The 17,322-nt window shown below is 42.5% G+C and overlaps 1 protein-coding gene across 2 annotated transcripts; it reads left to right on the plus strand.

Moving 5' to 3' along the window:
• The first annotated feature begins 6,369 nt into the window (after nucleotides 1-6,369).
• LOC6537697 lies at nucleotides 6,370-9,479 on the plus strand. 2 transcript variants are annotated; one of them, XM_002098206.2, is made up of 3 exons: nucleotides 6,370-6,942; nucleotides 7,564-7,767; nucleotides 8,010-9,479. In XM_002098206.2, the coding sequence occupies exons 1-3, from the start codon at nucleotides 6,854-6,856 to the stop codon at nucleotides 9,166-9,168; spliced, it is 1,452 nt and encodes a 483-aa protein (XP_002098242.1). In that variant the 5' UTR covers nucleotides 6,370-6,853; the 3' UTR covers nucleotides 9,169-9,479. The 2 variants fall into 2 exon arrangements, with proteins under 2 accessions (XP_002098242.1, XP_039231651.1); XM_039375717.1 differs by lacking the exon at nucleotides 6,370-6,942 and having other exon boundaries at nucleotides 7,163-7,767.
• Nucleotides 9,480-17,322: the final 7,843 nt, after the last annotated feature.

The raw sequence follows: 17,322 nt of genomic DNA on the forward strand, positions 1-17,322 counted from the left end.
TGAGTGCCTTAAAGTCACTCGCTGGACCGCATTGAACTGCCAGGATCGAGCAACCCTTAAATGCATTCGACTTTTGCTTTCAGGCTGCGCATTTGCAACTCCCCCCTTCCCACCCCCTTTTGCGGCCACAAAAGCAACTAATTAAGAAATTAAAATAAAAAAATGTGCAAAAAAAAAAAATGGTCAAAAAAGTGAGCAAAAAGCCGAGCGAATGCACTTTGCATGCAAATTTTATAAAAAATTTAACACAACAGCCAGCCGAGTGCAACGGCAAAAAGTGCAACTCTTGCAGAACGCCCAAAAAAGTGGGAGGGGCTGGCCTGGCCTGGCCTTAACCCCTCGTAGCTTAACCCTTTTTGGCTCTCATCACCTCGCTGTTGCTCGCCGCAAAACGATGACAATGACAAAAAAAAAAAAAGAACGCTGCGCAGCCACAGAAATACCTTAAAGGTCTTCAAAAAGGCAGCTGCTTCTGGGACCTAGGGTTTGAGATAGGCTTTGGTTGGGCAGTTTGACGGGGGTAGGGGGGTGGGATTCTCAAACAAAGGACCCTGGATACCTGCAGCACCAGCCCCCACCAATCCCCCTTCCTGCCCATCAAACCAAAAGGGACAAATTGCGAAAATCCGCAGCGCTGTTTTCGGTTTCTGATGCCCTCAAACTGTGTTTTGTTTGTAAGTTTTTCCCTTTTTTTTTTTATTCGCCCTGTTCTGTATGCAATGCAACGGAAATGTGAATGCACCGTAAAGTGAAGTGAAAAATGCACTTGAATTTTCCTATTTTTCCCTAACTGTTAAATCTGCGCCAAGTTTTTCCTTCTCTTTTTTTTTTTGTATTGTAATTTTCGATGGCCAAAAAAAAAGATGTAGAAATTAAAATGAGCGCAGAAAACGAGAAACAAACGTAGGCATCATAATTTTCACCCCACCTCATCTCATCTCTCTAAACGGTCGTGGTTGAAAATAGGGGGCGGGCTGGGGAAAACGGGGCGTGGCATGTGCATGTGTAGAACAAGAACAACAGCGGTAAGAAGAACAACAATGCAGGCACCCACGTACCAACGCCAGTGGTGAAAGGTGCCCTCAGTGGGTTTTCGATGGGTGGAAGAAATGGGTATTTTTTCGACTTTTTTTTCCACTTTTTTCTTGATTTTTTGTACTTTTTTTCGTCGAGACAGGTGAGAGGGATTTAGGTGTTCTTGTTAGCGTGCTGCTTGTTCATCAACAATGCAGCGTTGTCGCCGCTTCTTCTACTTCTTCTTCTTACGACGTCTTCCAGGAAAATTCCATTTTCCGTGGGGGTTGCTCAGTAACAACACACACATGTGAGTCCTTGCAAGATCCTAAATCACGCCAAAATCATTTCGAGCTGTAAAACTACGACTAGCTTACAGATTTGTCTTAATTATGGTCGGTATTTCGGGGCGAAACATTCAGGCATTTAAATTAACAAAAACTTTAATTATAGCTTATACAATAAAAGTACAGAGGTGACTTTTCTCGTATATAATCAAATTTATACATATTTGGTGTGTTTATATATTGTTATTATTATTAAATAACTTGTGATGCTCCCATACATCTGATTCCTGGAACTTTCGCAAGTCGCTCTTTATGTTTCTAAAAATCCACTTAAATACCATTTAATAACATCATATTAACTAACAGATACCGTGGATGTGGAACAACTTAGCCAGGGTATTTAATACGCCTCTCAACTCAAGTGCACATCCCTTTTCTTATGTTGACTCCACCAGTCCCCTCATTTTCCCACACCAACAAGTTGGTGTTGCCGAAAAAAAAGAAGTGTAGGAAATTAAAAGAATTTTTGTTAAAAGCGCTTCAAGTGGGCACTGCGATGTCGTTGTTGTTGGCGTCTCCTGGCTGCGCCATCCATCCACCTGTCCTGCCACTGTGTGTGTGTGCTTGTGTGTGTGTGTCTCTTGACTCGAAACACCTCATATTCACCTGTATGTGTGTGTGTGTGTGTGTTTGGGTGGGGGTTGGGGGATTTCCCCCACTCAGCTGAACTCGGGTGCAGTGACATGACGACAGCTTCGCGCTTTTGGCTTTGACGTTTGCTGCTTGATTTTCAGCTGTAGCTTTTAATTTTTATTTTAATTTTAATTTTTTGTCCGTTTTTTATTTATGTGAATAATTTGTGGGCGACTCGCGAGAGTGTGTGGGTGTGGGTGGGTTCTTGCCGAGTATTCGTGTGCTCCTGTGGCTGTGTGTGTGTGTGTGTGTGTGTGTGTGTGTGTGTGGGAGCGCAATGTGTGAAGAGGCATGATGATTTGTTGGGTCTGTATGTGACAGGCATTTTTGATTTGAGCTGCCTGCCGCGAAATTCTGGAGCATTTTCTATGGAAACCGATTTGCATTTAAGCTTTGACAATCCAATATTTAGCTCATCAATTTGCGGGCAAAGGTGTATTTGGATTTTTATCCCTTTACAAAAGAGAACGTTTTGAAAAGAAGAAAAGTCTCATCTAGGTATTTGTATATTTTTTAAATAATATTTTATAGATACCCAAGAAACTTACTTCTAAAAAAGCTTATTTATTAGCCTTAATAAATATTTTATTTAGTGTATTAACTGCGGTGTGTTGATTGCAAGCGTTTCGCTGTCACTGCTGTATTTGCCCAAAACCATTTTTTGTGATTTTATTTGGCTTTTAATTTTGTTGTGGCTTGTACTTGGCTTTTACATATTCTCCCCCTTCGGATCCCTGCCCCTTTCCCCCCACCCACTTGCCATTTGCCTTTGGGGCACTGCGATGCTGTTGATGCCACACGGTGCTTTGGTGCTACCTGGCTTAGCATTTTAGCGATGCATAATTAATCTGCGAGTGAAAAGTATGGGATGGTGGCTTCCCTTTCACTCTATCATTCCCCTGCGCCACTTCAATAAAATATATCTTTTATTTTATTTTTAGTGCAGCTTTTCACTGCTGAAAAAATGTTTTTCATGTATCTGATGATGCACCACACACCCCTACTTCCCCATCGCTTTTCTTTCCACTTTGCATGGGGAAAAGCGCAAAAATGTGACGGGCACGCTTGAGTGCGGCTCTCGTACCCCGTGTTTTTGAGCCCTTAAACTTTCTTTCTTTTTGGGCCAGAAAGCCCTGGCCATGTTGTGTATTGTTTGTCAAACAACTTGAGAGCCGAAAGCGGCAGCCACTCCTCCTACCTGTGTTATGTGTTTTATTTTTTTGTTTTTTTTTTGCTTTCTCAATGGGGGTAATGACTTATAGACTACCCCAGATATATCTTATATGTATATATACCGCATCTAGCTGGAGTTGAATTCACAACGTCTTGGTTAATCAGGGGTTAAGGGATTGAGTTTGCCAAGGGATCGGAGTAAGCCATGCATGAGCGACTGGGCCATTGTTGCGTGGCCTTTTTAATTGGCCAGCCCGCTGACGGGTTAATGTTGCAGCAACTTCTTTCGCACATTTAATTATGCTCGCCGGCAACAAACACCAAAAAAAAAAATCAAAAAAAACAAAGGCGAACGCATTACATTTTTAATTTGCAGAGCGGAATCGCGCTTCCTCACAAAAAAAAACTGCTTAATTTTCAGGAGTGTTTGCTTAGATTATTTCATTAAATTGACCAGAGCAGGACGGGACAAAAGACGGGCTGGCCTTTGTGCAGGACAATGCCGAGAGCGCGGACAAACAAAAGTGTTGTGAACGGAAAGGCGAAAAAAGTTTGGCCAGACTCCCAGGACTCCACTGCCATAAACGATGGACTTCGAGGTCCTTCCAGGGACTTTTGGGGTGGCCAGCCGAAGGGGGTGGAACGTGCACTTAATTAAAGATAAGAATTAACTGCTGATTAGTAGTTCTTCTTTACACTTGACACTGTGCTGGCGCTAGTCCTTCTGATGCTGCCACTACTCCAATACTCCAGCTACCAGCTACCAGCTCCCAGTTCCTCCAGCTAACAACTCCCAGCTAACAGCTCCTGGTCCAAGTCAAAGTCCAGGCACGTAGCATCCGCTCCTTCGTCTTGGCCTAACGAGGTTTTATTTTTGTTTCCCCATCGCCGCCGCCCGAAAAAGTTTAGTTTGCGTTTTCACGGACCTAATGTAGCCAAATGATTTATGCACTTTGCGCAGACACAAATTGGGTGGGGTTGGCGCACATGCACTGGCCGCATTTGCGATAATTGATGTCCAGCAATGCCTAGGCCTCCTTTTGATACCCTCGCCGAAAATACTTTTGCAGGGTAATTGACTGCAACTAGCACTGCAAAGTATTCTAAATAAATGCACTTTACTAAATGATACTCTTTTACCAAAGATACTTTTTATTTGCAACTTTATTTGTAAACGAGTAACCCTGAGTTGAAACCTATTTTAAAAGAGTATGAACAGCAGCGACTCTGGATTCACCTGCAGCTCTTGTGTATAATTTAATGCTTCTACGTGTTAATCACGGCAATTAATGTGTGCCTCCGCTTTTGTCCACCAGCCCACGACTGGCCACGCCCCCTCGATTGTCCTTCGAGCACATCCTTCAGCCAGAAACTGAAACACCAACCGAAACAAATACAGATACAGATACAGAAACATACATTGCAGGCAGACACAGATACAGACACATACACAGATACAGTCACGAAATGAGCTGAAGATACAGATGCAGACCCATAAATATCTGGCACGTTCAACAAGGCGAAGGGAAAAACTTTCGTTGGCACTTGGCTTAAATGCCTCATTTTCCAGTCATTAAATTTCGCTGGCCGCTCTCACTGACCAATTTCGTTGGTCGTATGTCGTATCAAAAATGTTTTGCTTGGTGGCAAATGTTCGGTTCTACTACCAAACTACAATATGTCCAAGTCAACTTGTTATTGACTCTCTGTCTCGGTTCTGCGAAGGCTTTTGAAATATGTTGACAATGGCGCCAGCAACAAAAGCTAAATATAAATACTCAACCCACCAAAAAAAACCAAAATAAAAAAAAAACAGCCCCCCATTTATGTTCTCAAATTTTCAACCCCGCAAGGCAATTGACTTTTCGATATGCTTCCTTTTTTTTTGGAAACATCAGCAAAAGTCCTTTAGTTTCTTTTCCATCGTTTTTTCCCCCAAATTTTCCGGGGGCCAATTTGTTGGGGTAAGGGAAGTGGGGAAAAGTGCGACAAATCAAAGCGTTACAAAGCTGGAAAATGTGTGGAAAAGTTGCAGCGCAATTTATTATATGCTTTTGATTCTGCAATTCTAGCTGATGTTGTTTTTCCTCCTCCATTTTTTTATTTTGGTTGCTTCACTGCGGAAATGTTAAATATTTGTTATTGCAGTCTAATGTTTCCGGTTTTGCGAAAGACAACAGCCAGGGATTTTTTTGAGACCATGCTAAAGTATGATCGAAGAGTTGTATACTCATTGTATAAACATTACAATATACATACTATATATTTAAATTCAATTTAGTACAGCATCTTTAACTGAAACAGATCGTGGAAGTTCTGAGTAACTGAATTCTGATATCAGCGCCTATTTAATTAATAGCCCACTAATATACCCAATAGAAGGCTATTCAATATAAAAATGTATTCTGGCAATGAAAACTATTAGCCCCAGTCATAAATCTTCAAGACCAAAGACCGTGCGCCAAAGGGAGGGGATGTGTGGCATGAAAAGGAGTGGAGAGGAGAGGGGAGGGGAGAGGAGAGGAGGGGACTAACCACAAGAACCGAGCTCCATTTGGCTGCACAGACGACAGTGGCAAAGCCTGGGCCAGACATGGCACAATTATGACCATTTCTGATGCATAACGCTGCATCCATAGAGCTTTTAATGCAATAAACAAGCGACTGCAGCGTCATTAACACTGACAGGCAACGGGGGAGGGGGTGAAGCTGAAGGGGGGAGGGAAGGGTAGGGGAGTGAAGATGGCAAGGAGCATTCCCGGCCTTTTGTCGCTCACTAATTGTCTGGCCTGGCCGAAATGTGCAGCGCATGCATGCAACGCAACGCAACGCTCCAATTCAGGTGTGTGTCAGTTGGCCGATGTTGCCACAAAACACTTTGCCGTCAATTGTCAGCTGTTGGCTGTTGGGTACGCGTTGCAAGCAGTGATGCGAGTGCCAGCACTTTCTCTACAGGGTACACAATTACTGGATAAGTTACTGGATAAAAGGTGGAAATGCTTAGCTACCCTAAAGTGTAAGGATTAAGATTAAACGAAGGAAATCAATGAGTTCTTTAAGTTAGTCAGTTAAGTATTTAATAGATAGATAATAATAGATTTAATAGATTTATTTTATTTTATTTCTTTATAGTACCTAGTTGAAGTAGTGGGTACCAAGGCTGCCTGCCATCACTGCCATTGAGTAGTTGTTTTAAGGCCGCTGCAGTTGCGAGTTGCTAGTTGTAGCCAAACTCACTTAGCAGCTGACAATGACAGTCGCCTGCCTTTCTTCTCCCGCACCACCAGCAGCACCACCACCACCACCTGCAGCAGTTGCAGCACCACCACGATTACCACCACCCCCTTCAAGTTCACCTGCGTTAATAGCCGCCTGGCAGCCAAGTGTCTGGGAAAGGCTTTGCCCAGTTGCCTAAACGACATTGTCACTTGCGGTTGGTTGGGCGCACCATCTCCTGCTGCTCGTACATCCTGCACGTCCTGTTCGTCCTGTTCGTCCTGATCGTCCTGTTTGCGGCTTCTGCAGTCGAGTTGCCATCGGCTTATGGCAGCTTGAGCAGCAGCGACAATGTGCCACGCTGCTGCTGCTGCACTGTGTAGTGATAAACATGCGCGCTTTTCGGCACAAATCAATTAGCAATTGAATATTGGCGAACTCAAAGACGCAAATAAGCAAAGACGGCGCAAATGTCCGACGGCCAAATGACAAATCAACTGAATGTGCAACAGCAGGAACAGCATCCGCTGCTGTCAGCCATCAACGGAAATAATTATGCGTAAGCCATGCTCAAAGGCATTGAGATGCTGGCGGTATTTGCCATATCAAATTAAATTTGATATAATTTAGGTGTTGTTAAATCAGTTAAATCTCGTAGAAATTGCATGTCCTTGCCAAAATAAAGTTAAGTTATATAAATAACAAAACGGAGTTTAGTACTTTAAATAATAAAAATGTCATGTTAAACCATCTAGTAAACAAGGGATAGATCAGTTTATATAGATCATATTTAAAGCTCCAAACCATTTGTAAAGTTCAAATTCAATGCCGAGACTGTTTAGCAAACTTCTGTGCTGCAATTCAAACGCCTACTTAGTGCTTACATCTATAGTATTCTACTTAATATAAGCAATCGATTAGGAAAGTCTTGCAAGAGTTGATTCAGAAGCAACAGGATTAAAGATTAAGTGATGGAGTCCTGGAGTGCCGGAGGCAACTGCATTCGCAATCGACCCCTGGCCCAAAAGACGGCCACTGCGGACGCGGACTGATACCTCAGGCACTTAGCCGGACTAATGTGGGGCACAAACAGGAGCGGCGTCTCAACCACACACAACCACATTGCCCCCCATACCCCCACTTCCCCACTCACTCACCCACCTCTTAACTTGCCTTGCAGTCAAACGCAGCGTGTGCATTACTATCCCAACCACTACAGCCCGAGTCACTACTTGCCGGGCCATTACCACCAAGGACACCAAGGATACCCAGGATACCCAGGATACCAGGGGCAGCAGGGACGACCAACGCTCCTGGCGGCCGCCAGCAGCCACAACGGTGCTTATGCGGCCACGGCGGCTGGCAGCGGACACTCCGGCTACGGGTAAGCAAAGAGCCACCGCTGCACTGAGAGAAATACCTTGATACTACTAAGAACACTCTTTCTGAATGCCAAAACAATGCAATAACTGATATGAGCTATTAATACTTATTCTGTATAATAGGTAACTAATAATAAGAAACTAAAGTAACTAGTTGTAGTACCAACTATTTCTCACCGTGTCAAAGTCAAACCGGAATCCCCGTCCAAGTTGCGCGTCTCTAATGCCAGTTTGAATTTTGCAGCGGCATCGAGCCATCCGTGGAGTACGAGTTGGACCATGACCCCACCTCCTTCCATCCCAGCAGTGCGGGCAGTGGTCCCGCATATCCATCTGCCCACCATTCGCCGCCGCAACCACCACCACCGCCGCCTCCGTCCACCAAATCGTCAAAGAAATCGAAGAAGAGCAACGGCTCGGTGATGAACGCACTGACGCTGCTCTCGTTCTTCTTCTTTGTGAACATGCTGCAGAACTGCCTGAAGGATCACATGGCGGACATGAATCCCACCGTGATGGTGCTCACAGCCAGCGGCACTCGCAACCGTTTCAACAAATTAGCCGAGATGAATTCACGCGAACAGACCTCCTCCACCACGGCCACCGAATCGGTAACATCAGCGTCAGCGGCAGCGGCATCATCTTGGAATCATCAGGCGGCGGCGGCTGCTTTAGTTCCGGCCGTGGAGCCCAGTCCATTGCCGCCCTCCATTGTTACGCCCACGGTGGTGCTGCAATCGCCCTACGGCGGTCACACGGAGATGGCCAATAATAAGAGAAGACCACCACACCACCGCCAGCCAACGGAGTACCACCACTCGCATACCCACGATTATCGGCCCAATGATGATGATGTTTATAATTACCATGGGCAGCGCAGACCACCGCCTCAGACCTTCTCCACCAGCGGCAATGATGCCGATTTCTATCCTAATCGCACACACATCGACCACTCATCCCGGCCCGACTTTGAATCGGACTCCAACTCCAACTCCAACTGGAACTCGAACTCAAACTCGGACGCGGGCGGCGATTACTATCAGCACCACTACAACCCGTATGCCGGTATGGCGGCGACCAGCCACCGGAGGCATCCTTGGTCTTATGGCAGGCAGCGTTACTCATCCGCACCGTGGTCTTCAGCTTCGTTGGGCGCTCAGTCGGGCGTGAGCTCTTACTTGGATAATGCCCAGCGCCGGCAAGGTGATGATGATGACGATGCTCATGGTTATGGCGATGGCCACAGGGATAGGAATACGAATAGGAATAGGAATAGGAATGGGGATGGGGATGGGGATGGGAATGCAGATGCGTACTGGGATGAGGATGATGATGATGAGGATGAGGATGGTCAGCAGCGGCGACGCAGCGATGCTTTCTATACTCGCACACGCATTAATTGAATGCAAGAATTCCGCGCACATTTCCATGTTGCATGGTGGGGATGTGCTGCATTAACCCATTGCACACAACAAAAAAACGTGGGGGTGGCATTATGTGGATGGGTAAAACGATTTGAATGGTTTTTCTTTTTTAGCACAGCTAAAGCAGCGTTTATGGCTTATGGCTTTTAACATGCTGCAAATATTAACTACACTTTGCTGGCAATTTAAAAACTCAAATACTAAATTTAAGTAACTTCAATTGCTGATTTTTAGATAAAGTTTTGCTTTAATTGTTAGCTTTCAGATAAAGTTTAGCTTTTATTGTTAATTTCCAGATAAAGTTAATATTTTAGTAAATTCTTTTAGAAAAACGTATTAACACTTAACTAGAAAATACTAATAAAAATAATAAACAAATAAAAGTAACAATGTTTTAAATCAAGGGTTAAAAATGCTCAGCTTACATGTACTTATAATTAAAAGCAAACAGCGTGCAAAAGAGCTGACAAAAAATAAATGTGGAATAAAAAGGCGGTGGGGCATTCGTGGCAGCCAGACAGCCGGCAAGTTGGAATCGTAATGAGAATAAATGCTAATTTGTTGCACAACAAATTAAAAGTGCCCCCAGATTTTTGCCCCGTCGCTTGGCTAAGACTTTATTTTATTGCCTGCCACAGGCAACTAAGTTGCAATTTCCCGGACTCCTCACACTCCACACACATACACACACACACCTCACACACCCGTTTGTCTAATACAAATCTGTTGCATTGTTACTCGTACCTTACTTATTTAGTGGGATTTTCTTCTTGGCCCCACAATAATCACGGCCAATGAGCCGTTGCAAAAGCAAACTCGTGTCTGTGAGATTGTGGCAGCTGTGGTTTGGGGCAGCTTTAATTAAGGGGGGGGTAGGGTTTTGACGATTCAAAAAAAGTGTTTTTTTTTTATTGCATATTATGAAAGTATAGTAACTCAAGATTGTTGTCTGTAAATAGGAAGTCAATCGGAGCAAAACTCACAAAGATATAGCTTTGGAAGTAGGCTGGTCTCGAACGACTACCTTGTGTTGCTTCATTTTCGAAGCAGACGCGCAGTGTTGTATTTTCTTACTCTATTTCGTTGTGATATTTTGTGTTCGCAAAATGCCGAGAAAAATTTCCAGAGAGTGTAGAAAGAAGACTGGTAAAAAGTTGTATGAAGCTAAAAAAATAGTTCCTCCGCATAAACGAACAAACGATGACGATATTGAGGCAAGGAGTACGTCAACGAAAAAAATCAGACTAAGTTTAAGCAAAACAGTTGCTGAAGATACAAATAAGCATTTCAGAATCATTGATTTTCTGTTAGTTTTTTCAACAATTTCTACGTTAGTGAAGTGTGCAGTTTGTGATAGTACAGTATCATTTAAGTGTTGTGGCAAAATAGGTCTTGGTTTCAAGATCAAAATAAAATGTGAAAAATGCAAAGAACCTCGTTACGTTCCGTCTAGTGAACGAGTAGATAATCATATGTATGAAGTGAACTACCGATTTGCTTTCGTGATGCGAGTTTTAGGCTTGGGATTAGCTGGTTGTGACAAATTCTGCGGACTGATGGATTTATCCAGTAATTTCGTATCAAAATCGGTATACAATAATTACTTGAAGAAAATGTGCACCAATGTGACGAATGCCGCAAAACGATTTTTTGTTTCTGCGATTGAGGAAGAAAAAGCAGCTATGTGTAGAGAAAAAAATATTGAATCTTCATCAGAATTAACCGTATCAGGCGATGGAACTTGGAAAAAGCGTGGATTTTCTTCCTTGTATGGCGTGGCTTCCTTGATTGGATATTACACCGGAAAAGTCATCGATGTTCTCGCAAAAAGTTCATACTGTCACATGTGCGTTACTTGGAAGAGTAAGCTTGATTCTGCAGAGTTCGAAGAATGGCAAGAAAACCATATAAATGAAGATCAATGTTCTACAAATCACAAAGGAGCATCCGGTAACATGGAAGTCGACGCAATTGTCACAATGTTCAAAAGATCGCAAGAGAATAACGTGAAGATTCGCAACTATATTGGAGATGGTGACTCGAAAACATATAGTGGTGTTATCAATGCTGAACCTTATGGTGAAAATTTTCAAATCAATAAAAAAGAATGTGTTGGACACGTCCAAAAAAGGATGGGAACTCGTTTGCGTGATTTAGTCAAAAAAACTGTGACTGATAGTGAAACCAAAACTGGGAAAAAAATTCAAAAAAAAACTCTCTCAGGTAAAGGGAAGCTGACTGCAAAAATGATTGATAAGCTCACCCAATACTATGGTCGTGCAATTCGTTTCAATTCTAATTCTGTAGAAGAAATGAAAAAAGCCATTTGGGCTACTTACTATCATTATGCCTCAACCGATGCAAAACCACAACACGAAAACTGCCCTAGCGGAGAAGACTCATGGTGTGAATGGCAGAAAGCTGCAGCTTCAAACAAGCTGAATAATTTCAAACACTCATATTCTGCTCTACCAACTGATGTTTTACAAGGAATCAAGTCAATTTATGAAGATTTAAGCAAAGATGCTCTCCTAGAGCGATGTATTGGCGGATTCACACAAAATAATAATGAGAGTTTGAACCAGCTTATTTGGAAGATTGCGCCGAAAGTTGAGAGTGGTTCAGCAATTATCGTCGAATTTGCATCTTCAGTGGCTGCTTGTGTTTTCAATGAAGGCTGTAAAGCTTATTTAACCTTCCTAGAAGAGATGCGAATCAGTACTGGTCCAAGTTGCCATGGATGGGCGCTTCTAACCGACGATATTCGAATAAACAGAGCAGATGAGCGAGCAGCTGAAACCGCTAAAAATGATAGAATTCGCCGCAGACTTGATCAAAAAGATGCTTTGGACATTCTTGACGAAAGTTCTATACTCTATGGTCCCGGCATTGATGATTCTATGTGAGTAAAATAAAAAATAAATAGCTTACTAAGTTTTATCAGGGTCTCTTCGCTACGAAAAACTTTAAACGCGTTTTTCTCAAATCGATGTTTTTTGAGTCGGTGCACGCTGTATCTCAAAATCTATTCAACCGATCGTTCTCAAATTTTTTACAGTATTTCCTTACATAATTTATGAGGTAACCCTGTCGAGATTTTTTCGTTTTTGATTTTAATTTTTTTATTATTAACAACAATAGTCATGAATTTTGGCCAAAAATCGGTATTTTCACTTTCAAGTTTTGTAAAAAGTTCAAAAATTATAATAAATGGAAAAACTCGACAGGGATACCTAGAGGGACATAAAAATTGTTGGAAAAACTTTCGTTATTTCATTTCAGATGATCCAGTGCTGAGGTATGACGTGCACCGCAAAATGCATTTTTTCCGAGGCGCCTGCGAAGAATTGCTGCCATTCGGTCAATTTTCAATATTTTTCAACCAATATTTCACAGAATATACTTCAATTACTAGTCTTTAATGTACAATTATCAGAAATAAATTTACTTTCACCGTACGCCCAAAAAAAAATCTGTAAAAACCTGTTTTTTTCACCCTTTAAAACCCTACCCCCCCCTTAACACATTTAGCGCAATTTAAAATGCATTTTGCCATTTGGCGCGCGTGCACTACAAACAATGCTATCAATTTCAACAACTTTGATTAAACGTCATTTGCAGTTTGCCGCTTGCAGTTTGCCGTTGCATGTGGTGATGCCTCCGACTGATGCACTCTCCGTTTTTTTTTTCTGCCACCATGGCTGGTGGAAGGCCATGGAAAAGGGCTGAAGTTGAAGCTGGCAATTGGCATTGTCAGCGCTTTGGCTGCGTCGCTCCCCTTTTGCTTCATTTGCAATTAAATGCACGCAGTTGCAGCAGCAGCAGATGCAGATGCAGATGCAGTTCCAGCAGCAGTTGCAGTTGCATTTCGGGCTCCAACTCAGTCGACACTCAAAAGCGTAATTTAAAATTCTCTTGGCTACCATTTTTCGAGGCTCTTTCTTCGCTTTGTGTCGCTGATATGGCTGGTTGCAGTTGCTGGCTGCCAGTTTTCCACGCATCGCGACTGACTGACTCACTCTGACTCACGGCACGGTGCCCGGTACACGGTGCGTATGAGTTATGCAGCGACTGCATGGAGCAGCCACCAGGAGCACCATCGCCATCATCACCACCCAGCCAAATGAAGTTAATATAAATTTTGCTTTACAACGACGCTGGGCGCACGTGTGTGGCTCTGGCCGTTTATATACGTGTATATGTATGTATGTATATAGCGACTCCTGGGCCTGCCATATATTTAAATAAATTTATGACTTTAAGTGCAAAGTGGCAGCTAATGCGTGATTTTTGGAGCCAACACAAGCACGTAACTGGCGTAAGTGCCGCTCAATGGAACTCGAGTAGCTCGAGAAGTGGCTGCCAGCTAGGAGATCGAATCAGTTCATGATGATCAGGGGTTTATGAATGTATCTTTCAGCTATCTATAGCAGCATCATATATTTTATATATATATCTCAGCTTTCCTTGGCACAATTACTTTGATAGCAAACTTTCAAATGTTTTCGCAAAAGTAGTAAAGCACTAATGAAGTGAAAATGATTGCGCTAGAACATTTCAGTACTTACGAAAATCTCTAAGATCCCTGATAAGCACTCAATCCGCAGTAAACCCACTGCTGCCAGACCTTCGTGATTTTATCACTACAGCAACTACCCAGCTGAGATCATAAAAGTGAAAATTCTCATTACCCAGCGGAGGTCCAGAGGATGATGAAAGCGATTTCATATGGCCACTGGCTTCTGGCCGCCTGCACATGACACATTATCCACAATTAAACATGCAATAAATTTACTTTAAACACGCATAAATTTATAATGTAAGGACAGGATTTTTTTCTCCTTTTTTTCGCCGTTCATACTCCTTTTTGTCAATATTTTTTTGCCGTTTGTAGTTCATTAAAAAATAATTAAAAATTGTAATCAACGCAATTTTGTGCCTGCCTTTGCACAATAATTTATGCTCACAATAAGCACAAAATGAAAGGGCATTAATTTGCACTCGTGTCAACTATAAGTGTGCGGTAGATAAATTAAAAGTAAACAAGTGCATAAATTTTGTAAAAAATTATTAAAGTTCCACCCACCATCACAACCACTAGATAGCTTAAGTTCCAAGCGAGATATTTAAGATGATTTTCCCGCCTTACGCTGGAATCCTTTTACTGAGCTGTCTGGAAAAAAAACACATTGGGAAAGGTAAGGGGAGGGGGGAGGGGGCTATTCCAAAGATCTCGGTGGTATTTTGCTACAGTTTTATATGGCAAACAATTACGGTAAGTAATTTATTTCTGCTCAACTGAATTAGAAATCTCTTAGCACTAAGCCAGTTTCCTGAGGGCTGTTACCCACCAACACCAACACCAACCCTTCGAATATCCGCTTGCTTTTCCCCGCATTTTCCCAGACGTGGGATTGTGTGTGTGTGTGCGTGTCTGTTTATGAAGATACAATAAGATATGCAAAGAAAATTAATAGTACTACATTTTTTACAACACTTTTGTCTCGACTGCTGGCGCAGCTAGTGCGATAATTCATTGCCTGCCTGACTCCTAGTCCGTCCTTGTCTATCTGTGCCTCTCCCTCCCCCTCTCTTTCGCACGCACTTCCTGCCAAATAACTCCCCCTCTTCTCACAGTTACACTGCAACTTCAGATGTTTATATTCATTTATGTATATTCAACTTAAATAGTTTTCTTTTGCAGTAGAGACTTAGGCGTATGCTTAACTTTTAAATTAACTCAAATCATTCTAAATATTTTCTGCTGCTTAGATCTAATTCTGCAGACATTAGTAGTTAGAGGTATTTTTTGCAGTGCACAGCTACAACTGCCATCATTGCCGTTACTTTCGTGCTATAATCGGCTTAGTCTGCGCTTACGGTTTGCTTTTTGCATTGCCTGCGCACTTGTGTGTGTGAATTGTAAGGCTATATATATGTAGTAGTTGGCATTGTGAGCCTGGCACTCGGAGTCCTTCGAAGGTGCCTCCCTTTTTGTGCTCGCTCTGTCTGTTTTGCGCCAAAAGGTGTTAAGTTGTTATTTTATTGCATTTTATTTCATTTAGCCCGGCTCACGCTCACGCTCCTCGCTTCACGCACTCACTACTCGAAAGGAGTATTATGACTTTATTGTTCAATTGGCAATTCGAGTTCCCAGTTGAAAATGAGAAGATTCCTGACCATGTTTTAACTGGTACGCAGATGGTGGCAATACTTTGTACAACCGTTTACCTTTTCATTTTCAATAAAATCAATTTGCAAAGCTCAGGCTAAAGGCCAAAATCTATTTTAATTTGAAAGGCTTACCTGTTTTGATTGGATTTATTTAACTATTAAAAGTAACAAGCCTTCAATGCTGTGTCAAATAAATAAATAAGAGTTTAGGGGCACAACAGTTTTGTAATCCTTTATCTAACTTGTTTCAGTTTCTTAGTCTTTGAAGATACAAGAACGGCTCGAAATAAGTAAATCATTTAGCAGTAGCAAAATCAAGTGCCTAGCCGTAAAGTTGAGCCATTTTCTGGCCTACTACTACTACTACTATTACTATTACTATTAAAGCGAAACACTCGAGGGCAACCGCAATTGTCACGTGCCTGGACTTGGCTTTTCTTGGCATGCTTCATTTATCACACACACAGTAAAATGTGTCAACGTTGCATGCAGCGGTTGCAGTTGCCGCTTGAAGAGCCATAACTCATAGACAACACTCGCCCCCTCTCTCTCTCTCTCTCTTCCACCAACCAGCCTTGCAGCCATCCGTCTCTCTCGCACTCGAGTTGGTCACATAAATGTCACTGCATGTGGCACAATTGTGTCGCAATTGTTGTGGCGAATAAACACGTCATAAACCGTTGGCCATCTTCAATGACTCGTTGAAGGGCCTCAAATGCACAGGAAAAAATAATGTGGTGTAGGCCAAAAATGCAGATAAATTCGCATAAGTTTGATGTTTTATCTTAAAACAGAAACTTTAACGAGATATGTATTATAAATGAGGAAAATATGCACCACATCAATACGAAATTTCTGTGTTGGTCAGCTAAAGAAACCCAAAACAGGGAGCAAATAAAAAGTATGGCACTCTCTGCACTTGCAATTCAATTACACTGCACAAAAAGGAGCAATATAAATATAGTACGGTGGCACACATGCCACAGAGATAAAATATCTATTAATGCCCATAGATTGCTCCGGTTTTAAGCTAGCTACAAATTCAATGTGTGCACACAATTCAGTGCCAAATGGGATTTTGGCCGAACGGCAGCGAGTGTAAGCCATGGCCAAAACGAAAGGAGCAACAGAATCGACTAAACTTTATGTGCATGTTAAGAAAAGTGCTGCAGGAGCGACACAGACACAGTTACCAACACAGTTACCAACACCGACACGGACACAGACGTGGACCAAAGGCACACGGAAGTGAAAACGTTTCACACTCCAATTGCTGGTACAGATCTCGCTTTCTCCCTCTAACCCTCTCCCTCTGTCTCCCTCTCTCTTACTCTTTCTATCAGGACATTCCCTGGGCAGGTTCTAGTTTTTTTCCGCACTTTCCATCGTTTTGGCAAAGTTTACGCTGGGACAGCAGGCACATAAAATAGTTTTAAATAAGAAAAGGCGAAAGCAAATAAACAATTCCATTTCTCTGCCACAGCGGTGGGCCAGAGGGGCGGGGGGAGGGAGGGAGTTGTGTCGGGAACACACACAATGAATGTAAAGCCTTGGCGCATGAAACTGAAAATATTTCGTAGCATACTTTGCAGCGCCTGCACTGGCATACTAACACACACACACAGTGCACGGCCCACATGTGTGTGTGTGTGGGTGTGTTTGTGTGTGTTACGACTTCCGTTTTAGTGGCCGTGTGAACTATTTACATGCACACGCAGGAAGAGCGTAACTGGTGAAATATTTAAAGTTAACTATTAAATGCTTTTAAGCATCCTGCAAAAGCAACATTCAGACTTTAGTTGCGAACTAGACTTTTATTATTAAACATATAAACCAGCGCTTAGGCTGTATTTCATGCTCAATTTGGTTGAAAAGTAACTAAAGTGAAAGGGCATCAGAGAACAGAGAAAAGGGCTGGCAGCATGGCGGCTTGATTTAAATTTAAATACGCCTGTTTGT

This window comes from Drosophila yakuba, chromosome 3R (genome assembly GCF_016746365.2).
Source record: "Drosophila yakuba strain Tai18E2 chromosome 3R, Prin_Dyak_Tai18E2_2.1, whole genome shotgun sequence".
Classification (NCBI taxonomy): Eukaryota; Metazoa; Arthropoda; class Insecta; order Diptera; family Drosophilidae; genus Drosophila; species Drosophila yakuba.